We start from the raw sequence: 24,682 nt of genomic DNA on the forward strand, positions 1-24,682 counted from the left end.
CTGGCTGGTGGGGACGGTGGGTCGTCCGACGCCCGATCGGGCCCTTTCTGACCGCCGCAGCCCGATTGACTGGCTTCCGTCGTCGGTGCCGGGGCAGCGGTGCGCACTGGCCAGCCAGCCCCTGGAGCCTTAAACTACTGGCATGGACGCGGGGGCCGAGCCCTGCAGCGGAGCCAAGCCTTATCGTGCCGGCCTGGCTTCAGCTCGCCTTCCCTCCACCACCTTCTCACTCCGCACCTCTCCTTCCGCCTCCTACCTCTTCCTCATCGCCCTCAACACTACTCTCGTCTTTGTCGCCACCGCTCCTTCCATCAGTCCGCGACCGTTGGCGTGCATCAGCGACGCTGACCCAAAAGCACCACTGAGCTCGCCGTCCGCCATGCCGCAAGAGACGCTCATCTTTCCGCCCCTCTACTGCGTCGGTGCGTTGCGTGCCCGCGCCGCCCGAGGTGCCGTGCCGAGCAGCGGATCCTGACGCCTTGTCTGCCTGTCCGCACTTTGCCCTTGCTGTGCTCGTACCCTGCTCGCCACCCCCTGGCCCCGCCCAGTCGGCGCGTACCGCCTCGCCCACGACCCGGCGCTATGGAAGCCCATGTGGGCGAAATGCTCAAAGGCAGCAAAGCAGGCCGGCATTGCAGGCGCAGTCTGGGTGAGTCGAGGCGCGTCCGCGCAGCCCGCTTGATCAAGCATGGCCCACGAGATCGCTGACCCCCGTGTATGCTGCCCCGCTCCGCCCCGCAGGCCGTCCTCACCTGGCCGCTCCAGAGGCTCTTTGTCTACTACTTCATGTCGGCCTCGGCCTCGGTCACCGGTACGAAAGCGTGAGTCCAGGCGCGTCCAGTGGATCGCGCTTCGAGCGCTTGCATGTGCAGAGGAAGGCTCATGCATCTGACGCTTGTCGCTGCCCTCATTCTCCGGCGCCCCACCTCCTCTGCCGCTGATCCAGCATCTATGAGACCTTCGTCAGCACCGCGGACCGCGTCGACGACCCGTTGCCCTTCCGCATCCCCGTCCCCAGCCTGTACAGTGAGTCGATAGCCCCACGGCCGGGCGTCCGGCTTCATCGCAGCATCCCAGCAGCGTCTGACCTCGAGCCGCCTCTGCCTCTGGTCACCCTCCCGCACCCTCCCGCCTTCCGCGCCAGCCTTTGCCACGTTTATGTTCGTCATGGGCCAGGTCCACACCATCATGGAGTTCTGGCTGCGCCGCCGGCTGCGCGAGTGCAGGAACACGGCCTACTCGGCCACGGTCCGGTCGCGCGGCAAGCAGCCCGACTGGTGGACAGAGTACTTTGAAGAGTTCTCCAACCCGCCCACCGAAAAGGCCATCAAGGACGCCAAGAAGCAGGGCTTCTACATGAAGCTCGCCAGCCCCTTTGTCAGGATGGTCGTCCTCAAGGGTGGGTCCCTCGATCGCTGCTGGCGTTGGCCGTGGTCCCGTACAGGCGGCGGCTGACCACGATCCCTCTCGCCCTGGACCTTCACCCGCAGTCTTTCTGCTCCCCGTCGACTTTGTGCCCTGTGAGTCTAAACCGGCGCCGCTTGTGTCGAGACTGGCCGATTCTGACCGGTCTTGCATGCTCCCGCTTTCGTCGGGCGCTCTGCCTCGCTTTGCCCTCCATCGCCGCTCCCGCTCCCCTCGTCAGTCTTCGGCATGGCGCTCGGTGCCGCGCTGCGGTCGCTCTCGTTTGGCCGCCTCCTCCACCAGCCCTTTTTCGAGGCCAAGAGGATGTCGCCGGCCCAGGTCGAGCTGTGGGTCACCGAGAGGCAGGGCTACTACCGCTCCTTTGGCTTCGTCGCCGCGCTCATGGAGCGCGTCCCGCTCCTCGGCCTCGTGTTTTCGGTGTCGAACCGGATCGGAGCGGCCATGTGGGCGCACGACCTGGAGAAGCGGCAGCAGGCGATGCGCACCGCCGGCCCGGACGCCAAGCTCACCTACAAGGAGAAGCCGACGCTGCGATCGATCGCCAAGGAGGCCAACATGTCGGCGCCGCCGCCGTCGTCGGCACCGTCGATGTCGCCCTCGAGGACGGAGCAGTTCACCGGTGAGGGTCTGGCCGTGTTGCGATCGCATGTGGTGTCGTCGCCCTCGTCGATGGGCCGCCCCCTCCCGCCGTCGCCGTCGTCGTCGTCATCGGCCGAGGCCGCGACAGCAACGGCAGCTCCAGCGGCGCCCGCGGTGATTGAACGGGCAGCAGTGTTCACACACTTGTCGTTCACCTTTCCGTTGAAATTGATCAGCCCCGGAGCCTCTTCCAGGATCGCTACCCGAAAAGTCTTTGAGGCAGCGCAGCGGCGCGCCATCGACGGACGGCAGCAAGGCGGCACTCTGGCAGCAGCAGCAGCAGTAGCCGGGACGACAACGACGGCCACAACGACGGCAGCGACGACGGCAGCGACGACGGCAGCGACGACGGCAGCGACGACGGCAGCGACGACGGCAGCGACGACGGCAGCGACGACGGCAGCGACGACGGCAGCGACGACGGCAGCGACGACGGCGACGGCGACGGCAACGGTGAACCCAAAGGCGGTGGCGGCGCTCTACGTGGTCGGCTACGGCGGCGGGCTGGTCAGCGGCGATTCAGTCGACCTCGACATCGACGTCGGCGAGCATTGCGCCATGCTGCTGCTCACGCAGGGCAGCACCAAGGTGTTCAAGATGCGGCAAAAGAGGTCGACACCGGCAGCGGCGGCGACGACCGAAGGAGTTGCCGAGGCAAGGGGGGGCCAGCAAGACGAAGGCGAGCGGCGGGACACGGCAGACGCAGCGGCGAGGGCGGCGGCGTCGCTCGTCACCCGACAGGCGTTCCGCTTCCTGATCCGACCCAGGTCGACGCTGATCCTGCTGCCGGACCCGGTGACGTGCTTCGCCCAATCGCGGTACGACCAGGTCCAGCGATTCGACGTGCGCGATCGCACGACGTCTTCACTCGTCGTCCTCGACTGGCTCACGCCGGGTCGAACGGCGGTACGTCAGCAAGGCGGCGGCGGCGGCAGCAGCAGCAGCTCGGGCAGCGGCAACGCCGGCACTGGCGTCGAGCGCTCCCCGTACGCCACGCGACCTCGGCAGCCGGAGATATGGTCGTTTGAGTCGTACAGGAGCAGGAACGAGGTGCGGATCGGCGGCAAGGTGGTGGCGCGCGACGTGCTGCTGCTCGAGCAGGACCTCGAGATTGACGTGCGGCGCGACGGTAGCCCGGCCTCTGCCTCGACGACGACGCAGGTGCCGGACAACACGGAGCTGGCCCGGCGCAACGGGCCGTACGGCTGCTACGCCACGCTGCTCCTCGCCGGTCCGGATGCGCGCAAGACGATCAAGCGGCTGGCGCGCGAGTTCGAGGCGATCCAGCAGCGCGTCGTCACCTCGTCGACGCCGGAGCTCATCTGGAGCCTGAGCCTGCTCGAGGTCGAGCCGACGTCGGTCAAGCACGGCGACCACGAGGGCGAGGGCGAGGAGGATCTGGGATGCGTAGTTGTCAGGATCGCGGGCAGGGACAGCGAGGCGGTGAGGATGTGGCTGCGCTCGCGTCTCGTTGACCTGAAGGACGTCGTGGGCAGCGACCTGTACCGGCAGGCGCTGGGCGAGTGAGTGGAGGCGGCGGGTGCGCCACCGAGCAGAGCCGGGCAGGCGCCTGCAACGTCAATATTTTCGCGGGAATAAACGAGGGCGAATGATATTCCTTGCAGCAACAGCGGCAGCGGCGCGACGACCTCAGGCCGCTGTGCAACACACCGCAACACTCTACAAACACTTGCTGGACACCGTTTCCGGGGGGCTGGGCATGCGTTGGCGCGGGCGCGCGCACACTCAACGGGCAGCCGAGACGGCGCTAACAAAGCCACCATCGACAGCGACGACCTGACCGGTCATGAAAGCGTTGGAAGCGAGGAGGAGTACGAGACCGGCGAATTCGGACTCCTGTCCGCCTCGACCGGCCGGGTTGGCGTGGGCGCCGAGGTTGTTTGGGTCGCTGCGACCCTGGTCGTCGGACTGCTTTGTCGTCATCTCGCTCGCAAAGAGGCCGGGGGCGATGGCGTTGAACCGCAGACCGAGGTTGGTCCGAAACCGCAGCTCGTGCGACATCATCTGCGTAATGTGGTTGGCCGCTGCCTTGGAGGCGTTGTAGGCGTAGTGCTGTCCGGTCGAAGGGGTCGATTTTGCGCGGAGCGGTGAGAGAGGGGAGGGTAAGGATCAAAGCGGGTGAGTCGATACGATCCTCCTAACCCATCGCCGACTGACTTCCCCCTTCTCCCCTGGCATGGCATGGCATGGCATGGCATGGCATGTCATCGGCAGGCATCGCCCGACCAACCGACCAACCACCCGACAAACGGACGGACACGTACGTTCTGGCACATCTTGACGATGCCCGAGATGCTGGTGATGTTGATGACGGACGCGCTGAACGCCTTGCCGGCCGCGCCGGCGGGCGGGGCGGCGTTGGCGCGCGAGAGGAGCGGGAGAAAGGCCATGGTGGCGAAAAAGACGGCGTGCGTGTTGACGCGGAAGAGGGCGTCCCAGTCGGCCACGCTCTCGTTTTCGAGGTGCATGCGCGAGTACTCTTCCACGCTCAGCTTGGACGGGTCGTCGCCGAGGTTGGTTACTGGTCCCTCCACCCCCGCGTTGCTGCCGGCAGGGGGGAGAGAGAGGGGGAGAGGGGAGAGGGTAAGGTGTTAGAGGGCGATGCAATGGGGAGGGAAGCAAGGCGAAGCGGGGACTCACTTGATGAGGACGTGGAGCTTTCCATCGGCCTTTTCGACCTCGGCGGCGATGCGGATGAGGTCGTCCTTTGATCCGACGTCGCCCTGGATGCTGTTGTGGGTGCCGAACGGAGAGAGAGAGGGAGAAAGGTTCAGCCTGGAGCCCGTTGGATGGGGCCCATGTCGTCTGGCCTGGCCTGCTCTGCGTCGACGCTCCTGCGCGACACTCACGCGACGAGGCTGCCCTTGAGGCCCTGGGAATGGGCATTGACGGCCTGATCGAGCTTCTCCTTTCTCCTACCCGTGATGTCTGCCGGCGGGAGGACGGAGGCAGGCAGAGGGGGTAGCATCAAAGGAGGAAGCGAGGCCGGAGCGGAATGTCAGTAGTGGTGGTGTGATTTCCCCCGCTTGCTGCCACGATGACCGCCCGCCGGCCACTGTTACTGACAGACTTTGGCTCCGTTTGTGGCGAGGGCGAGGGCAGCAATGAGGCCCAGGCCGGTTCCGCCGCCCGTGACGAGGGCGACGGCGCCGGTGAGGTCAAAGATGTTGGAGGCGGCGAGGGGTTGCGACATGGCGAGCGAGCGAGCGAGCGAGCTTTGAGGATGTGAGAGTGTGGTGGAAGAGAAAGAGGAAGACGAGGAGCAGGTGAGAAGAACAAGGAGCGAGGCTAGGACGAGGAGGAGGGCGAGGAGGGCATGGGCGTCGGACACGGCCATCGAGGGTGAGCAAAGCAGCACTCGCTCGGCAATCTGCGCCCCCGTCAGCCAGCCACGCACGCTCAGGCCAGCCTGTCAGGGTCTGCCAGGACAGGCCAGCCAGCCAGGCCCAGGCACGCCGGCAATCTCATCTCACGCGCCGCTGCATCGGCAATCCCTGCATCCCTGGGCGAGGCTGGACCCTACGACGATGCCGGCTCCGAGGTACGCTCGTCTAGCCTGGTCGAAACGAGATGCGGGTCCGAAGAGGGTCGGGGCCTGGGCCGCGCCCAAGGCAATGGATGCCGTCATGCCCGGTTGTCGGCCGAGTGACGCCTCGTCAAGCTGCGAGCCTGCCATGCCTCCACTCCGGTTGTGTCAAAAAGACAGGCGAATTGGCCGCTGCTGCGCTGCTGCCCCGCTTGGCCGCTTGCCTTGCCTTGCCTTTGTCGCCGCCGCCTCGCCACTCTTCTGTGGGCAGAGGCGCCCACTCGCAAGATACACATGGTCGGCCAGGTGCGGCCTGCCTCGCTCGGCCTCATACACGGCGGCGAGCGAGTCTTCCTAGCCAGCCAGGCCTACCCTACGCCCCGCCTCGCCCCCATCCTCGTCCTTGCTGCTGGCAACAACTCTAGCTCCCCTCTAGACCTTCCCACCACCACCATCTCGACCCACCCCCCCTTTCGGCATCCCTCATCTCCCTACGCTTCTCCGCCACACCTGCCCACCATGTCTGCCCTCCCTGCCGGCACCCCGCCCCAGAAGCTCGCATGCGACCCGCCCTTCAGGCACGGTCACGTCGGAAGGTAGGTTGCTGCCCCCTCTTTTTGGCCCCTACGCTCCCGCCGCCCTCGGCTCGACCCCCGCTCACTCTTCCCCCCTTTCTCCCCCTTCCCCCCCCCCTCCCCGCCTCCCTCCAGCTTCCTGCGCCCCAAGGCGGTGCACGATGCGCGCGCCGCCTTCGCCAAGGGCGACATCACCGCCGCCGAGCTGCGCAGCGTCGAAGACGCCGAGATCAAGACGCACGTGCAGCAGCTCCTCGACCACGGCATCCGCGACATCACCGACGGCGAGTTCCGCCGCGAGTACTTCCACCTCGACTTTCTCAAGCACCTCGAGGGCGTTACCATCACCAAAAACACCCTCGAGCAAAAAGAGGGCCGCGTTCCCCCCACCCTCTCGGTGACGGGCAAGATCCGCCACCCAAAGGACAGCATCGAGGTGCGCAACTTTGAGTACCTCAAGTCGCTCGTCCCCGCCGACAAGCACGGGCAGATCAAGATCACCATCCCTTCGCCCACCATGTGCCACTTCCGCGGCGGACGCGCCGCCATCTCCACCGAGGCCTACCCGGACCTCGAGGACTTCTTCTCGGACCTCGCCGCCGCCTACCGCCACGAGATTGACGCCCTCTACGCCGCCGGGTGCAGGTACGTCCAGCTGGACGACACCAACCTCGCCTACCTCACCGACGACGCCATGCGCCGCGGCGCCCAGGAGCGCGGCGAGGACCTCGACAAGCTGCCGCACGACTACGCCCGCCTCATCAACGCCTCGCTCGCCTCCAAGCCGCGCGACATGTGCGCCGCCATCCACCTGTGCAAGGGCAACTTCCGATCCCAGTTCTTTGCCCAGGGCTCCGAGCAGGGCTACAACCCCATCGCCCAGGTCCTGTTCCAGAACCTCAACGTCGACGCCTTTTTCCTCGAGTGGGAAAACGAACGCTCCGGCAAGGACTTTTCGGCGCTCCGACACCTCCCCGATACCAAGACGGTCGTACTCGGCCTCGTCTCTTCCAAGCTGGCCCAGCTCGAGGACAAGCAGACCCTCATTGACAAGATCAACGATGCCGCCCAGTTCGTGCCCCTCGGCACGCGCCAGCTCGCCATCAGCCCGCAGTGCGGCTTCTCGTCGACCGTCCACGGAAACGAAATCACCCACGACGACCAGTTCCGCAAACTCGCCCTCTGCGCCGACGTCGCCGAGGCCGTGTGGGGCGCAAAGTAAGCCCCCGCGCCCGCGCCCGCGCGCCGCGACGACGACAAAGACGAGACGCTCTTTGCCCTAAGGGCCCACGCTCCATAGAAACCGAAACAAACCGATTCCAGATGCTACAGGCCGGCCTGCCGGGATGGGAACGAAGCGACAGAGTCACCGCCAGAGGGAGATAGATAAATTTTACATGCCCTTCAACCTTGCCAGCGTCGCGCCGCCGCCGCCGACGACGACGACGACGACGACGATAAAGGGGCGACAACGACGGCGACGAGAACCAAGGGGAGAGTGGGGCGGGGGGTAGTGTACAGTGCCAGCCAGGACCAATCGGGTGTGTCCCCGCAAAGGGGTGGCGAGGAGGGGGATGGAACGCGGGACGTAGACGGCGGAGGCCGAACCAGGACGAGGAGGCGAGAGGTCACGGGAGAGGAGGGGAGAGGAGAGGCCGCCCAAGTGAGAGCTATCCCGCTGCCGCTGAGCCGCCTCGTCCTCGTCCTCTGGGTCGTCCTCGCCCTCCCTCACCCCGCGCCGCCGCGCCGCCGCGCCGCCGCGCCGTCTACCTTCGGCCGCGCAGCGTGCGCTCAATCGTGAGGCGGCCCTGGGCCATGCGGTTCTCGAGCTCACGGATCTGCCGCTCGCCCTCGCTCCGCATCTCGGCGGCCGCGGCGTCGGCCTTGAGCTGCAGCCACTGGCCCACCGTCATGGACCGCTCCTCGTCCGTCAGCTCCAGACGGTTGAGCGACTCGAGCCGCGCCAGCGGCGACCGCAGCGGCGCCGGCGACGACGAGCGCTCTATCAGCGCCTCTGCTGCCGCCGCTTCCGACGACGGCATCTCGACATCGCCATTGCCATCGTCGTCGTCACTGTTGCCGCCGCCGCCGTTGTCGTCGGAGCTGCGCTGCGCCGCCTGCTTTCGGCCGCGGCCGCGGCCCTTGCCCTTGCCCTTTTTGGCCGGCGCGATTGTCTCGTCTGCGGGAGCTTCGGCAGGCTCGTCGTCGTCGATGGCCTCATCTTGCTGCTGCTGCTGCTGCTGCTGCTGCTGCCGCTGCCGTGACACCTCGGGCTCAATGACGACCTCGGCTTCGATCGCAGACGACTCTTGCGCGTCCGTCTCCGCGCCCGACTCCGGCTCCGGCTCGGTCTGCGCCTCGACGTCGGCCTCAGTCTCCGGCTCGGTCTCGGTGGCAGCGTCCTCTTCGGCGGCGCCCTTCTTCTTCTTGTTCTTCGACGACGATGCCGCCGCTTTGGCCGTCGCGCCGCCTCGCTTCGGCTTGGCCGCCGCTGCCTTCTTTGCGGTCGCCTCATTCTCCTTTTTGGTGGCCTTGGCCTTCGATGCGGCCGCCTTGCCCTTCTTGGGCTTCACGCTGGGCTCTGGCAGGTCGTGGTCCTCGCCGCCTTGGTCGCGGCCGCCTCCTCTGGCCTCGACGTCGGTGGTGTCGTCGTCGTTGTCGCGGCCAGCCTTGCCCCTCTTCTTGGGCTTCGGGGCGGGTTCCGGCAGGTCGTAGTCGTCGTCCCCGTCGATGCCGGCGTCAGAAGCGGCGGCAGAGGCAAGCTCGACGACTGTGCCGTCGGCCTTCGCGCCGGCCTCTTCGATATCTTGCTCTTCAACGGCTTCCTCGGCCACCGGCGGCGGCGACGGCGGCGGCACCTCTTCCGCCTCTTCTGCCTCTTGCTCTTGCTGCGCCTTCTTGGCTCGACTGCGCGTCCGAGACGCTTTCCTAGGCACAGGCGTCGGCTCCGCGGGCGGTTCCGGCTCTGGCTCCGGCTCCGGCTCCGCCTTGCTGGCGCCCGCCTCGCCGTCGACTTCGGACTCGGATGGTGACCGAGCGGGCGCCTTTTTGGACTTGCTAGCGGCTCGGCTCGCCGTTCTGGTCACCCTGGCAGTCGTGGGGCGTCCCTTGCCGATCGCAACCTTGGCCGTGGCCGCCTTGCCCTTGGCGGGGACGTCGTCGTCGTCGTCGCCGTCGCCGTCCTCTGCGGCCTCCTTCTCCTTCTGTGCCTTGCCCCTGCCGCGAGTTTTGCCACCGCGGGCATCATCGTCGTCATCGTCGTCGTGGCCGGCGTCCTTGCCATCGCCGTCGTCATCCTCGTCATCCGCTATCCTCTTCTTGACCTTCGTCGACGCCGTGCGGGCCTTGCGCACCGCCTTTTTGGCCGGCTTGGGTCGCTCCTCGACCTCTTCTTCGTCTGCTGCGGACGACTCGTCATCGTCGTCGTCGCCGCCTTTCCTTTGCTTCGCACCGGCGTCGGTGTCGGCCTCGCTGTCGGTGTCTTGCGGGGCCGCACCGGCGCGCCCCTTTGCCGCCTTGCCCCGGCTTACCGTCCGCTTTGAGTAGGTCGAGACGACGCGCTTCGGCCTGCGCGCGAGCAGGGTGTCTGCGTCGTCGACAGCCTCGTCCGCGTCCGACCCGCTGGCCTCGGACTCGACGAGGGTGCAGGTGAAGAAGGCGCAGCCGGGCTCGCGCTCGCGGTGCTCCTGGATCGGGTCGTCGCCCTTTTCCCAGCCCTCGAGCGCCTTTGAGCAGTAGAGGCAGGTGGCCGTATCTTCCTCGCCCTGCGTCGGGGTGAAGTAGAAGCCGGCCTCGGCGAGCTTCTTGCTGGTGGGCTTCCATCCCTTCTTGCCGTCGTAGGGCCAGCTGGAGGCGAACGTCTCCTTTCTCGCTTCGGCCATCTGCTTGCTGTTGGGCATCAGTTCGGCCTGGCTGCACGTCCAGCGCGCAGCGTCGTCGCCGTCATTGTTGTCTGAGCTGCGGACCGATCTGAGTGCAGCCTTGCTTCGCCACATCCGGCACCAGGCGTTGTCCGGCAAGACGTCATCGAGCTTCTCGAGGGGGTCGTCGCCGGCGCTCCAGCCGGAGACGGCGGTGTCGTAGAGGTAGTGGACGGTGCGATCGGGCGAGCCGTCCTCGGGCGCGAAGTAGAAGCCGTATCTGGCCAAGGCGGCGGGCGAAGGGAAGCTCGAGTTCTTGGCGGTCGAGTGGGGCCACGTATGCGATTCGGAGCGGGTCTGCTTGCGCTTCGACGACGACGACGACGAAGCCGCCGGCTTGAAGCTGGCGACACGCTCGGCTTCGATAAACATGGGGTCCATGCTGTCGTCCTGGCCGGATGGCGATGTCAGAGGAAGGGGACGGTCGGAAAGGAGGCTGGATGCCGCGTGTATGCGCTGCGCACGTGGCACGCCGGTTCAGAGAGGACGGAGGTCGCGGCGGGGGAGATGGCCCTGTTTCGGGGCGGGTTGCGTGGACACGATGTGTTTGCAGGAAGGTTCGAGCTCTATACACATGTGCAGAGAGCGGTGGCGATGGCGGCGGTGGTCGAGGCGGTGGTGGAACAGAGAGGGGCCGAGGTGTTGGTCGAGAGCCCGCCCACCCAGGCAGGCCAGACCAACACCCTGCAGGCCAGGCTGGCCCAGCCTGCTTCGCGTCGTTGACCGGGGCGCGGGTCAGCCGCCCAACCAGCCTACCTGTTTTTTCCAGCCACGCCAGAGCCAGAGCCAGAGCCACCGGGCCAGCCGAAAATCAGGCAGCCTGAGCCAGCCCGAGAGCCGGGGGGTCGCCCTCGCGTCTTCACGTGTGGGCCTGGGTGGAGGAGGGCAGGCCGCGGGCTGGCCTTGGCTCGTCTGGCCGAGGGCGGCTTGGGCGCTGGCTGGCCGGCCATGCCTCCGAGCCTTGCCCCGCTTCGCTGGCCAGCACCACCATCCCTCCGCGCAACTGCTCAACTCACTCTCACTCACACTCGCACTCGCACTCGCACCCGCTCTCTCCCTATCTCTATCTCTCCCTCTCCTGTTGAGCTGCCGAGCCCATCGATTCCGCACAGACGACCCCGTCAATCGGCGATTGAGTCAACCGCCGCACCGCCGCCGCCCTTCCGCACCACACCTCTGCTCGGCATTGTTCCGCCTGCGACGGCCTTTCCGTTGTTAGAATTGCCTGCCCGCCTGCTCCATCTCCCATCCAGCCAGCTCTCACATTGATTCCGCCTTGTCGCCGCCGCCATCCGCCTCCGCATGTCTGCTATGAACCCTCAGACGTCCCTCTAGAACCAGCTCGGACCGCCACAGCGAGCCCGACCCTTCTATGCTCGCTCATCCGTTCCCGGCCCCATCCCTCACCTCGGCTTCATCCGAAACCATCTCTGCCCAACGGACCGGCCGTTCAGCTAGCCCTAGCCCGGCCTACCTGCTTGCTCCGCCAGCGCTGCTGTCTATCTGTCTCGTCTCGTCTCACAGCTCAGCCGGCGCAGTCAAACCCCATCGCAATCTAGCGCGGCTCGAGTCTTTATCCATCCACGCCCACCGGCTACCACCACCACTACTACTCTGACCCCCCTCTTCGTCCTGCAGCATGGACTTCAGCTCCATTCGGCGTAGGCCTGCCGCCACCACCTACGCCAGGCGCTCCCGCCTCCCCGCCAAGCCACAGCCGGATCCCCCGGGGGCGTCGTCTGATCCGTCCGGCGACACCTCTGACGAGGATGCAGAGCGCCTGCAATCACCATCACCGCCACCTCCGCCGCCACGGCCGGCCAAGCAGCCTCGCGCTACGGCTGCACGCGATGCTGCCCGCACCTCGCCACGTAAGGTGGCCCCGCCGAGGCTGGCCCGGACCAGTTCGGCGACATTCGAAGCGGCCTCGTCGGAGGCCTCCGAACGGCCAGAGCAGGTGGAGCCGGGGACAGGGACAAGAACAGGGACAAGGACAGGGACAAGGACAGGGACAAGGGAGACTCCGACAGCCGAAGCGCCATCGGTCCGTTCTCCCGCATCGCGGGCTTCGGCCTCGCCGAGCAAGAAGGTCGTCCCAGCGCCGCCCCGTAACGGCACCGCACGCCCGCCGCAAAAGGCGAGGGCCTCGGCATCGCCACAGAAGTCGGCGGCCAGGGTGCCGCTCCCGTCGAGGCCCGCAAAGGACCTCGACGACATTTTTGAGCTGCACAGCCCGAGGCTCGACGACTCCGAGTCGTCATTCCCCAACGGGAGCAGCCAGTTTGCGGACGCTGACAGCAGCAGCAGCCCCTTTGGCATGTCGACGGTGACGGCGAAGGCGTCGACATCAAGGGCGACGAGGTCAGCCGGCCCGAGCTACAGCGCGGGCCAGTCCGACTCTCCGCTGCTGCTGGGCAACACGCTTCCGACGCTGGAACGGCCCTCGTCGCCCAGCCTCGGCGCCGCACCGTCGGCCAAGCGGGCCAAGCTGTCGCAGCGGATGGCGCCCCGGTCGTTGAAGCGCGTGCTGACCACCGAGGCCGATGTGCCAGGAGATGCGACGCAGCCGCGCAAGCGGTCCCTCCGGCGCACAGAGACCGACCCGCTGGCCGGAAGGCACCTCGATCCAGACCAGCCGGGCGAGGTGCAGTCGCAGCCCAGCCTGCTGACGCCCATCTTGAGCCAGGGCGTCGACCAAGACGACGGTATCAGCGCCAGCACCGGCCACCGTTCGCTTCCCGGCTCGCCCAGGCGCATCCGGCAGACATCCGAGGGGCCCCAGATCGACGCGGCGTCGCGCAAGAGGAACTATGCGGCCATCTCGCAGGCACCCGCCGCCACGGCCAAGAGGACCTACGGCAACCATCGAAGCTTTCTGGCCGACCGCATCGAGGACCACCTGCCGCCGTCCGATCTAGACGGGCAGACGTCGGCCGCGCGCTCGACCAACGGCCATGCGTCGGCGACCACATCGAGCACTACGAGCAACGCCACCACCGCCACCACCAACCACCACCACGACAAGGACAGCAACATCGAGGATGAGATCGAGAGCCAGATCCGGGGCTCGCAGCCATCGCAGCCGCCTCTGCCGCCGGACGCGTCGACGGCGATCGCCTTTGGGCTGCAGCCGACGCGCGAGAGCTATGCCGACCTGCTCAAAAAGTGGGGCGACAGCTACGGCGACGAGGACATTGAGTGGGACGAGTCGCAGGATCCCACGCTCGCCCTCAAGTCGATCACGTCGCTGCGGTCGGCGGGCGAGCTGCGGCGGTTCAACGACGACCTCGAGTACCTCTTTTCGGGGCTGAGCCCGTCGGCCAGCATCTCGGTGCGGCGCAGCTCGGCCGTCGAGCTGGTGCGCCTGCTGTGCGGCAGCCCGGACGCTTCGCTCGTCGTCGATGGCATCCACGTCGACGGGCCGGCCGAGGATCCCTCGGCCTCGGCCCAGTCGGCCGAGTTCCTGCGCAAGCTCCGGGCGGTCGAGGGCATCGTGAGGGTGTTTGACCTCTTCCGTGAGGCCGGTGCGGGGAGCGCCGTCGACGACGTGCTCGACCTTGCCTTGGCCATGTTTCTCGGCAAGGTCGCCAAGAAGCCGTCGACGGCCGAGCCGCTGCTGCGCGAGCGCCGCACCGAGATGCTCGAGTGCCTCTCGTCGATGCTCACCCGCGCCTCGCGCTCCGGCGACGAGCGCAGGGACGGCCTGGTGCGCCTCCGGCTGACCGAGACGTCGTCGGGGGCAAGGCCGCTGGCGAAAAACGACCGGTCGGTGCTGCGCGAGCTGCGGTCGACGGCGATCCTGTGCGGCCTCTTCCTCTCTGGCGCCACGCACCCGAGCCTCCGGAACCTGGTCCTCGGCACGCTCTGCTCCCTCTCGTCGCTGCACAAGAAGATCGGCGCCGAGGTTCTGCGGCAGATGGTCGAGCCGGAGCCCGGTATGGACGAGGTGCCGACGCTGTTTTCCGCCGTGCTGCAGGGCTACATCGCCGAGGGCCGCAGGTGCCAGCAGCGGCTGGCTGACTACTCAAAGGGGCTCGACCTGCTCTCGCACAACCCCTTCGACACCTGGCCCGACTTTGACGGCGTCGACCTCTGCGTCCGCTTCCTCGACCGCGGCATGGAGATGATCTACGTCGGCACCGGCTCGTCAGTCGCCTTTGATCGCGACGTCCTCGACGGCACCGTCAGCATCCTTCGCGCAGCGCTGCAGGTGGCGCCGCTGTCGACATCGCGCGCCATACTAGCACAGCAGAGGGAAAGCGGCGGAGCAGGGACCAGGGACGCGCAGGCCGTGGCGGAGCGGGTGCTGCAGGTCATCGCCGGCGTCGTCAAGCTCGTCCTCGACCTGACGCAGATCGACGCCGAGTGGGCGCACGGCTTCGCCGCCTCGACCCGGCTGATGGCCACACTGATCCGGACCATGTTTCTTGCAGAGGCCTCGGCTGCCAGGAAGACGACGACAAGAACAAGCTCAACTTCGGCTCCGACGCCGGCGAGGGCAGGGACCCGAGTCGAAGCGGATCGCTCGAGTCCCGAGGCCGGCTCGTCCCCAGAGGCGGCGGATCGGTATGCGCAGAGGATCTCGGCGCTGCTCGACGATCTTGTCCACCTCTCGCTCGCTGCGCTCACCAACCTGCTGCTCAAGCAGGGCGGGGCGACGCGGGGCACGCTGCTCAAGCTGCGACTCAACCCTCGCTGCTGGCACCGCCGGGCCTGCGCGGTGCGATGCTGCTGCGAAGCCGAGAGTGAGGGCGAGGGCGAGGGCGATGTTCGCGATGACGGTGACGACGGCAAGGTCGCCGACGCGCTGTCGCTGCTGGCGCGCCTCTTCTTGCGCAAGCAGAAGCTGGCCGAGCGAGACGGCGACGGCGACGCCGCCTACCTGTCGAACTCGCTGGCGACGGCCATTGCTCAATTTGCCGTGGGCGGATCGACGTACTTTGAAGCTGCCCAGGCAAAGGCCAACGCGGCGTTCATCGACGTCTACGGCGGCGGCGGCGGCGGCGGCAAGGAGGTCCACGGGAGCGGCTTTGCGGCGCTGCTCGACGCCGTGGAAAAGTTTGCGACCGACATGCAGAGGGACGCAGCCAAAGCCGACGCCGACGGGTCGAAGGCGGCGACCGAGGACGCGGACGCGGCCGTCGAGAGGATCGAGTCGGAGGCAGCGGGGCGGGACGGAGAAGCTGCGGCTGCGGCTGCCGCTGCCGCCGAGGAGGCGGGCGCGCTGATCAAGGAGCTGGCACGCGAGCTGCGCACCATGGCAAGTCGGTGACCGCAAGGCTCAAGGCGTCGTTTCAGCAAGCAGGCGTTTTCGCCAGAGAGGGTGGATACAATCTGGTCAGGGAGCTGCGGATGAGGGCGAGGACGGAGAGGCCGAGTCGCTGCGACCGATGCGGGGCCGGGCGCTGGACCGCTGCACCTTGATCCACCCCGGGCCCAGTTGCGGCTGCTCTTCGTTGGCGGCGGCGGCGGCGGCGGCGGCTACGGCGGCCGGTGCTGGACGGGTCGAGGTGCCGGGATCGAGCTGCCGTTCGACCTCTTGGGCGTCCCGGTCGTCCTGGTCGTGCTGTTCGTTTTGCGACCTGGGCACGGCACTCGGCTCCGCGTCTGCCGTGTCTGCTGCTTGCGGCCGATGGACGTCGTCGCCCTGCGCGCTGTCGATTGAGGAGCGCGCCGAGTCGACGGCGGTGCTGCCCCCTCGTTGCTCTGCTGTTGCTTTGGGTCGAGGAGCGGCAGGGGCGGCGCTGGTCGACGACGCCTTTTTTCTTCCTGGTCTCGGCGGCCCTGGTGGTGCTCCCTCGACCCGTCAAGCCGCCACTGCCACCACCGCCGCCGCCATCGAGCCCCTGTTCGCCGTCATGCGCAGATGACGACCGGCCGTGAGCGTGGGCGGCAGCAGCAGCAGGCGGTGCTGCCGAGGCCGAGGTGGAAGGGGATGCGGCTGGCTGGGTCGTCCTGGGCGCGGCCGAGCGCGACTGAAAGGGGGCGAGGGCGAGGGCGAGGAACCAGTCGATCCACCTCTTCCAGCTTCGACGCCTCTTTGCGAGCATCTTTTCCGACCTCCTGCGCTCGAATGCGGCGCGGTATCGCTCGTAGCCGTCGCGAAAGTCGGACGAGACCTTTGTGGAAAAGATGAGTTCTCCGCGCGGGTTCTGGGACGGCGGGATGGGCGGGATGGCCGATCGCCGATGCGTCGTCCTCGCCCCCCCTCCTCCTCCTCCTGCTGCTGCTCCTGATGCTGCTGCTGCTGGTGGTGGCTTCGATCGTTGCGTCGTCGAAGAAGAAGCAGACGAAGGAGAGGGCGACTGCGACGAGGGCCAGAGGTAGGAGAGTGGCCAGGGGGAGCGACGGCGCGGGTCGACGCGGGTGTTGAGGTACATGTTGAACGAGCGGAGGGAGCGGTTGGCTTGGGGCACAAACTTGTTGGCGGCGCGGATGCGCTCTGCGTGCATGCCGCTGGCAAAGAAGAGGAAGAGGGTGGTGAGGCATATGAGGAGGAGCGAGAGGATAAAGTAGTGCAGCGGCACCGACTGGCGGTCGAATTGGGCCCGGGGGGCAAGGCGAGCAGGGAAGGGAGAGGAGGCGGGAGCCAGGGTGAGTAACAAGGGCGAAGGCGGGGTGCCGAGGAGAGGAGAGGAGAGGCAGGCGGGGGAAGGGAAGAAGGGCCACCTCGCTCACTTCTTTGCGGTCGATGAAGACGTGGTAGCTCAGAAAGACGATGAAGCCGACAAAGACGGCCAGCAGCGCTGACGGCGTGGCCAGTTGAGGCGGCGAGGGACGAGGGGGGCGAGGTGAGTTCATGGATCGAGTCGCAAAGTGTCTCCCCGTGTGGCGCCGGGCCGGACCACGACTCACACTCGTACTTGTTCTTGCGCGCCTCGAGGCGGGCGGCATTCTGCTTGAGGCGCTCCTCGAAGATGAGGAGGTCGCGGTAGGTGTTTGCGTCGGCCGCGGGCGTATAGGGCGGCAGGTGGGCCGTGGCGGCGTGGCCGTGTCCGTGGGCGTTGCCGTTGCGCTTGGACGCGGCGCGTTGGGCGTTTGGCATGTCGCTCCTGCCGCGCGGCGCGGTGGTGTTGCGTTTCGGTGGGCGAGGCCAGGTGGTGGTGGTGAGGGAGAGGAGGAGAAAACGGCGAGGATGCTGGCCCGACAAGGCGACTGTGGCTACGCCCAAGCCACCCTCGCCTCGCCCCTCGGGTGGCTGTGTGCGGTCACAGGCAGAGGCAGGTGGAGGGAGAGGGTGGCCCGACCAACACGCTTTCCAGGCCCAGGCTAGCTTGCAGGCTGGCTTGCAGGCTTCCCTTCTCTCTCTTTCTTCCTCTCCCTCTCTCTCCCTCTCCCTCCTCCTCGCCGTCTCCTTCTCCTGCTCCCTCTACCTCTTCCGGCCCCCGCCTCGCTCCGCTCACGATCTCGGCCGCCACTAGACGCTGCCCACAAGACCACCGTCCTGGCCCACCATGCCACCATCCTGATCCATACCACCACCACCACCACCCTCTGATCGACACCACACCCCGCTCGCCCCGCTGGCCTGCCGGCACCCCCTCCCCTGCTGGCCCATCATGAACAGCTCATGGACCCCGCTTTCACCCACAAAGCGCCACTCGCTCCTCCCCACCGCACTCTCCATCGACTCAATCCCCCCTGCCAGGTCCCACGCACCACCCGCATCGGCCCCCCTTGACCCTTTTGCCATCGGAAACCTCCCCTCGTCGGTCGTCCAGCGCATCTTTGAACATGTGCCCGTAAACGACCTCCACAAGTGCGCCCTCGCCGCACGGCCCCTCGCACGCTTCGTCGCAGACGAACGCCTCTGGGCACGCAGGCTAAACGCCCTCCAATGGTCACACGTAGATGGCCTCGACGTCGCCTACCGCCCTGACCTATCGACTCTCCCCATATCCGAGAGGCACAGAGGCAGCGCGAGCGGCAGTGCTGTCACTGCCAACAGCAGCAGCAAGCACGGCAATATCGCCACAGCCACTACCACCGCCCACTCCAGCACCGACGACGACTTCGGCGACTTTGAGACGGCCGCCTTGGACGCCGGCCCAAGCCGCAGCAATGGCAACCCCAACAATCACAGCGGCGGCGGCGGCGGCGACGACGACGACGACGACGACGACGATTTTGGCACCTTTGCCTCGGCCGATCCCGCCTTTGACCGCAGCGGGCAGAGCTTCTCCAACGCCCCTGTCTTCTCGTACCGCGCAGAGTCCAAGCTGCCCATGCCCTCGTCGGAGCCCAACTCGGCTTACCAGACCTTCAAGCGCATCGCCATTGCCCTCAAGCCCCTGCTCAAGTCGCTCGCCGACGAGCCCACGCCCACCGCCTCGCTCCTCTTTTCCCACCCGCGCCTCTCGTCGCTCAAGTCCCAGGCCACGGCCCTGGCCAACATCGCAGGCTTTACCGGCCCAACGGTGCTCGGCTACCTTCCTCCCGCTCCCCGCACCTCGGGCCATGCCGGCGACTCCAACGACCGCGACGACGCCGGGCTGGCCGAGCGCAGGGTGCGGCACGAGCGCGAGGCCGCCCTCGACCGCCTCCACGCCAACATCCGCGAGGCCGCAGACTACCTCGAGGGCGTCCTCCTCTCGGCGTTTGAGGGTGCAGATGCGCGCCGTTCCGACGCCGTCAGGGCGGGCGAGCGCGGCATCGAGGTGCAAAAGAGCGTCGACCGGAGCGAGGAGGCCATGCGCGAGCACGCCGGCCTCATCTGGCACCTGGCCCAGGCCATCAAGCGCATCTCGGGCCCCGCGCACCACGCACTCGACGTCCGCCTCGGCGATGCCATGTTCACCTACCTCGACGCCGCCGGCTCCTCGGCCGCCCTCTCATTCCTCGACAAGCGCGACGTTCTCTTCCGCCGGGTCGAGCACGACCCGGCCGGCAACATTGTCCCCTCGCCCGACGGGCCCTCGCTCGACTTTACCGCCATGGACAGCTTCATCAACGACGTGCTGGCCAGCGTCGAGCGCGACGGCTCGCTCGTCGCGCGCGTGTTTCCCGCAGAGCAGGACGTCCTCCTCGCCTTTGCCAGCCGCGTGGCCAACGAGATCGTGGCCGAGTATGTCAACGCCGTGCTAGCAAAGGCGCGCGCCATCTCAATCCACCTCTACCTCCAGGCCTGCGCCGCTACCTTCACCCAGGCTTCTCGCCTCGTCGAGGCTTTGACCTCGATCCAGCCCCGCAGCGCGCGCGTCACTCCGCAGCGGTGCGACGACGTCGTATTTGCCATGTGGGAGGTCCACCTGGACGACTACCTGCAGGAGGAGCGCGACTGGGTCAAGGAGGCCATGGCCCGGACGTGCGACGAGAGCGGCACCGTAAGTGGGGCGCGCACTGGGCTGCTTAGCGCCAGCCGGCCAGACTCGCGATCCTGTGCGATGCCGTGCTGACCGCCTCTTCTCCCGTCTTCCCTCTCTTTCTCATCGTCCATATCTCTGCCTCACCCCTCCTTCCTTCCCCTCCTTCCTTCAACGGTCCGACCGTCGCACCGACTGCTGCCCCGACATCCGACAGAGCGACAGCGTCTCGACCAACATGGACGCCGCCTTTCTGCGAGCCCACAACCCGGCTGCCGTCAAGCGCAACGTGCTGACGGGATTCAAGGACGTGCTGCTGATGCCCGTCACGGTGGTGCCACGCGCAGCGGGGGTTGTGGGAGGCGCCGTGATCCGGACCGCGGGCAGCGGCCTGTCGCAGCTCAACCCGCTCCGATGGCAGAGCAGCTCGACGCCGAGCAAGGGCACCGGCGGCTCCACGACGCCCTCGGGCCTCTCGCGCACGGGTACGCCCTCCAACGCCGAAAAAGGGTACGTCGACTTCAGCAGCGGCGGCGGCGGCGGCGACGGCGGCGATGGTTTTGCGCTGGGCGACGATCCGGACGACGACGACGACGACGAAAGCCTCGGCGAAAAGGCGGCGCGCATGCCGTTCGAGCAAGACAACGAGTGGGCGTCAGAGATTGATGCCTGGGCCGGCTCATCGTCGAGCCGGATGGAGAAGACGGCGTCGGGCAACGCGGTTTCATTGACGACGGCGCCGGCATCGCGCGGCGAAAAGAGGCAGTCGCTCAAGCCACCGGCATCAGCGGCGGGAACGGCGACGGCATCGGGGAAAGCATCACAAAAGGCGACGACGACGACGACGACGGCGTCTCCGTTTGCACGGCTGCAGCTGCTGCTGAGCCTCGATACGGCGCTCCAGCTGATCCAGCTGAACCGCGAGTCGCTCAAGCGGATGGAGACGTTTGCGCGCTTCTCGGGCGCGTACGGCGCGCGCGTCAAGGAGGAGATGGAGGAGATCGCCGTCCTCTTCTTCCAGTGCCTGGGCGAGAAGCACGTCAGCCCGGGGTTCGACAAGGCGTCGGCGCAGATCAAGTCGTGGAAGCCGTCCGAGCAGGCGGGCAAGGAAAAGGCCGGCGCACCGGCGGCCGGTGCCGCTGCTCGCAGCGGCACGCAAAGCGACAGCGACGGCGACGTTGGCGATGCGCAGGTGGCTCCGCTCGTCTACTTTTTCGAGCTGGTGCACGTGGGCGACACGATTGCGCAGATGGTGCAGGTCTACTACGACCAGGAGCTGAGCCGGCACATTGACCGGACCGACTTCCTCAACGGCGTCGTGCGGGAAAAGAAGCGCTTCGAGTCGGCGCTCGACGAGAGCGTGGCGAGCGGGCTGAATGTGGGCGTCGACCTGCTGCTGGGCCAGGCCGAGTGGCTCATCACGACGCACCAGGACGCGCGCGACTACTACCCACTGCCGGGCGCCGACCTCGACCTGGCCAACCCGACGCGCGCGTGCCGCGAGTGCGTCGAGTGCCTGCGCCTCCACTGCCGCATGCTCGTCGGCAGCACCGACAAGACGGTGCTCGAGGTGTTTTACCAGGAAGTCGGGATACGCCTGCATGCGTGGGTGTCGGCTGGCCCCCAATCTCGCTCTCCTCTTGCCCCCTTTGGCTCCTCACTCACTCATCGTTCCTCCTTTCCCCTCACCCCTCTCTTCCTTCCCCTTCCCGTCGTCACCGTCACCACGATGGCACAGGATAATCTGCAAGCACCTCAAGCGACAAATCATCTCGCTCGACGGCGGCTTCAAGGTGATCTGCGACCTCAACGCCTACCACGCCTTTGTGGCGTCGCTGCGCCAGCCCAGCGTCACCGTCTACTTTGACGCGCTCAAGATGCTCGCCAACCTCTACATCATCGACAACCCAAAGGAACTCGCGTCCATTGTCCGCGACGCCTCCATGTTCAACGGCACCCTGTCCCCCGAGGACCTCTATGAGTTTTTGCAGGTGCCGTGTCCATCCCCTCCCCGTCCCCTCCCTTTTTGGCCCAGCACGACTGGACGCGGGCTTCCCTTCCCTTTTGAGGCCGCCGATGGTGCATGCGCTGACGAGGATGTCTCCCGTCACCCCTTACTCTTCCTCTCTCTCTCTCCCTTCCCATCGTCATCGGCTCGCGAACGACCAGGCACGATCGGACTTCAAGTCAATCGAAAAGGCCATCGACAAGGAGATATACGGCTTCAAGGCCACCGAGGACTGCTCCGTCATGTAGACTCCCCCTACCTCCTCACCTTGCGCCTCACATTCGAGCCTCGAGCCTCGACATCGACATCGACATCGACATCGACATCGACATCGACGAGCGATGGGCTCGGCCTGCATCTGCCCTCGCCCCATTACCCCCGGATCTTTTTTCCAATGCGCCGGCCGCAGCCGGGCGGCTTACACACGCAGACGGAGACGACGACGACGAGATCGACAAGAGGACCCGGAGAGACCCCGGACACCTCGCTTTTTTTGCATCATCTTCTACTACCAACGGCGATGTCGACAACGACGAGCGACCCCCCGGGCACGGAGGACGGGACGGGCTGGGCTAGGCCGCCCGCACGACGCCTGGACGACGCCGCCTCTGCCTCTCCGGGGCCCCCACCTAGGCGGCCTCGGCAGCCTCGACGGCCTGGTTGACAATCTTGGCCGGCTGCTCGATGTTGGAGAGCGACGAGAGCACCGCCTTGAGTCCGGCGGCGGTGATGTCGACGTCGATGCCGACGCCCCAGAAGCCGACGGCCTTTTTGCTGCCCACCTCCTGGACCTCGTCGGCGCTGATGAGCTCGACGTACGACGCCGCCTGCGCCTTGGAGTGGTTGCCCGAGCGCTGCTGCTGCTGCTGCTGCGGCCCGCCGATGGCCTGCGACCCGGGCTTGGTGATGGCGTGCTCGCTGTACTCGCGCACGTTGGCCTTGATGCCAAAGGCCGACTCGATGGCGTCGAGGAAGGCCGACAGCGCGCCGTTGCCCCGGCCCGACACGTCGTGCACCTGGCCGTCGCGCGACACCTTGCCCGTGAAGCGGCGGTGGCGGGGCGTCTGGGCGCCCTCCATGACGTCGTCGTCGGCGGCGGCCGACGACTCGTTGTCGTCGGAGAGCGAGAAGCTCTTGAGCTGGTACCTTGCCTCGTTCTTGCCCTGCAGCGAGGCGAGGTGGTAGGTCTGGTTAAAGATGCGCGTGATGTCGTCCGACGTCATCTCCTTGCCGGTGCGGTCGGCCACCTCCTGGACCACCTGGTAGAAGGCCACCTGCATGCGGCGCGGCAGGTCGAGGCCGAGCGACTGGGCGACGAGGTAGGCGACGCCGCCCTTGCCCGACTGCGAGTTGACGCGGATGACGGCCTCGTAGGTGCATCCGAGGTCGGCCGGGTCGATGGGCAGGTAGGGGATCTCCCACGTCGGGTCGCCCTCGGCGTTGCGCTTGGCCTGGGCGGCGAAGCCCTTTTTGATGGCGTCCTGGTGCGAGCCGCTGAAGGCGGTGAAGACGAGGTCGCCGGCGTACGGGTGGCGCGGGTGCACGGCAATGTCGTTGCACCCGGAGACGACCTCGACGACCGACTCGAGGTCCGACAGGTCGAGCTCGCCCGGCTGGATGCCCTGGCAGAAGAGGTTGAGGGCGAGGGTGACGATGTCGACGTTGCCCGTGCGCTCGCCGTTGCCAAACAGGCAGCCCTCGACGCGGTCGCCGCCGGCCAGCAGGCCGAGCTCGGTGGCGGCGACGGCGCAGCCGCGGTCGTTGTGCGGGTGGAGCGAGACGATGATCTCTTCGCGCCGCGAAATGTGGCGGCAGAAGTACTCGATCTGGTCGGCATAGTGGTTCGGCGGGCCGATCTCGACGGTGGCGGGCAGGTTGAAGATGATGCGGTTGTCGGCGCTGGCCTTGCCCCACGCCTCGCGGACGGCCTCGCACAGCTCGACGGCAAAGTCCATCTCGGTCTGGGTAAAGGTCTCGGGCGAGTACTCGTACTTGAAGTTGGTGCCGCCGTTTTCGGGTTTCGAGTAGTGGTCGACGAGCTGGCGGACGATCCTGGTGTGGCGAACGGCGAGCTCGATGGTCTGCTCCTTGGAGTTGCCAAAGACGACGTTGCGGAAGAGGGGCGACGAGGCGTTGTACATGTGCAGGATGACGTTTTTGGCGCCGCGGATCGACTCAAAGGTGCGGTGGATGAGCTCCTCGCGGGCCGGGGTGAGGACCTGGAGGAAGACGTCGTCGGGGACCATGCCGTTTTCGATAATGTGGCGTACGAAGCCAAAGTCGGTGTCGCTGGCCGAGGGGAAGGCGACTTCGATCTCCTTGAAGCCGACGTCGACGAGCTTCTGGTAGAATTTGAGCTTTTGCTCGCCCGACATGGGGTTGATGAGGGCCTGGTTGCCGTCGCGCAGGTCGACCGACGTCCAGATGGGCGACGACTGCGGCACCTTGGACGGCCACGAGCGGTCCGGCAGGTCGAGCGGCGTGTACCGCTTGTACTTGTTGCCGGGGATCATGGGCGCCATCTTGGACTGGGCAGAGGAGCGAGGCGCAGGGCAGGGCAGGGCAGGGCAGGGCAGGGCAGGGGGCTATCTCTTCTGGCTGCGGGATCGACCGAGGTGAGTGGACTGGGCGCGCGGGTCGAGTCGAGTCGAGTCGAGTCGAGGGTAGCGGGCGTCGTGTTTCTCGCTAGCGGCGATGGCGATGCCGTGGTGATAGGTGAGGTGAGGCGGGGTGGGTGGCAGGGTAGCGTGGGCGGAGCAGCGGGGCGGAAGAAGGTGGTCGAGAAGAACGAAGGCGGCGAGCAGTACGTGCCCAACCCACCTGCATCCGACCCTCGACGCTGGGCCAGCTGGCCTGGCGGGTTGACTCGACTCGACCCTCGACATCGGGCCTGCCCTGCCCTGCCCTGCCCTGCTCTGCCCTGCCCTGCCGGCCTTCCGTCCACCGGCCCCGAGTGCCGGCCCTTTCAGGTGCCAGCCTGGCCAAGCCGCGCCCGGCCTGGCCCAGCCGGCGGCCAGGCCGACGACGGCGAAAAAGGAAAAAATCCAAAGTGGAGCAGCACGACACGCACCCAGCGGCGGGTCGCCCTCACCCCGCATGACTCGAGGCGGGCGCACGGTGCCACGGCTCAGCTGCCACGACGACCCCACCAACCCCCCATGATCACCGACATCATGGTCACCGACATCATGCTCATCTGCCAGCCCCACCATCTCCACCGCCGGACCACAGCGGCGGCGATGTCGACGGCCACGCCCGACACAGGC

General features: G+C 67.1%; 8 protein-coding genes across 8 annotated transcripts; 4 read left to right on the top strand and 4 right to left on the bottom strand.

Annotated features, from left to right (window-relative positions):
* Positions 1-379: 379 nt before the first annotated feature.
* On the top strand, positions 380-3,591 carry PFL1_06727 (uncharacterized protein; the record flags this gene model as incomplete). The annotated part of the gene is made up of 7 exons (XM_007884273.1): positions 380-422; positions 549-649; positions 742-821; positions 947-1,026; positions 1,145-1,399; positions 1,491-1,520; positions 1,646-3,591. 7 exons carry the CDS (start codon positions 380-382, stop codon positions 3,589-3,591), a joined length of 2,535 nt encoding a protein of 844 aa, XP_007882464.1.
* Positions 3,592-3,810: 219 nt separating this feature from the next.
* Positions 3,811-5,278, bottom strand: PFL1_06728 (uncharacterized protein; the record flags this gene model as incomplete). Its single annotated transcript, XM_007884274.1, has 5 exons — positions 3,811-4,137; positions 4,350-4,629; positions 4,726-4,815; positions 4,935-5,013; positions 5,152-5,278. The coding sequence occupies 5 exons, from the start codon at positions 5,276-5,278 to the stop codon at positions 3,811-3,813; spliced, it is 903 nt and encodes a 300-aa protein (XP_007882465.1).
* An 852-nt stretch (positions 5,279-6,130) lies between these two features.
* PFL1_06729 (uncharacterized protein) lies at positions 6,131-7,408 on the top strand (the record flags this gene model as incomplete). Its single annotated transcript, XM_007884275.1, has 2 exons — positions 6,131-6,207; positions 6,322-7,408. 2 exons carry the CDS (start codon positions 6,131-6,133, stop codon positions 7,406-7,408), a joined length of 1,164 nt encoding a protein of 387 aa, XP_007882466.1.
* A 544-nt stretch (positions 7,409-7,952) lies between these two features.
* PFL1_06730 (uncharacterized protein) lies at positions 7,953-10,487 on the bottom strand (the record flags this gene model as incomplete). Its single annotated transcript, XM_007884276.1, has 1 exon — positions 7,953-10,487. One exon carries the CDS (start codon positions 10,485-10,487, stop codon positions 7,953-7,955), a length of 2,535 nt encoding a protein of 844 aa, XP_007882467.1.
* A 1,258-nt stretch (positions 10,488-11,745) lies between these two features.
* On the top strand, positions 11,746-15,378 carry PFL1_06731 (uncharacterized protein; the record flags this gene model as incomplete). The annotated part of the gene is made up of 1 exon (XM_007884277.1): positions 11,746-15,378. The coding sequence occupies one exon, from the start codon at positions 11,746-11,748 to the stop codon at positions 15,376-15,378; it is 3,633 nt and encodes a 1,210-aa protein (XP_007882468.1).
* A 66-nt stretch (positions 15,379-15,444) lies between these two features.
* On the bottom strand, positions 15,445-17,151 carry PFL1_06732 (uncharacterized protein; the record flags this gene model as incomplete). Its single annotated transcript, XM_007884278.1, has 4 exons — positions 15,445-15,821; positions 15,925-16,636; positions 16,785-16,852; positions 16,962-17,151. The coding sequence occupies 4 exons, from the start codon at positions 17,149-17,151 to the stop codon at positions 15,445-15,447; spliced, it is 1,347 nt and encodes a 448-aa protein (XP_007882469.1).
* A 514-nt stretch (positions 17,152-17,665) lies between these two features.
* On the top strand, positions 17,666-21,664 carry PFL1_06733 (uncharacterized protein; the record flags this gene model as incomplete). The annotated part of the gene is made up of 4 exons (XM_007884279.1): positions 17,666-19,429; positions 19,626-21,013; positions 21,147-21,399; positions 21,578-21,664. 4 exons carry the CDS (start codon positions 17,666-17,668, stop codon positions 21,662-21,664), a joined length of 3,492 nt encoding a protein of 1,163 aa, XP_007882470.1.
* A 381-nt stretch (positions 21,665-22,045) lies between these two features.
* On the bottom strand, positions 22,046-23,938 carry PFL1_06734 (uncharacterized protein; the record flags this gene model as incomplete). The annotated part of the gene is made up of 1 exon (XM_007884280.1): positions 22,046-23,938. The coding sequence occupies one exon, from the start codon at positions 23,936-23,938 to the stop codon at positions 22,046-22,048; it is 1,893 nt and encodes a 630-aa protein (XP_007882471.1).
* Positions 23,939-24,682: the final 744 nt, after the last annotated feature.

The sequence above is a fragment of the Pseudozyma flocculosa genome (assembly GCF_000417875.1).
Source record: "Pseudozyma flocculosa PF-1 unplaced genomic scaffold scaffold00029, whole genome shotgun sequence".
NCBI classification, from domain to species: domain Eukaryota; kingdom Fungi; phylum Basidiomycota; class Ustilaginomycetes; order Ustilaginales; family Ustilaginaceae; genus Pseudozyma; species Pseudozyma flocculosa.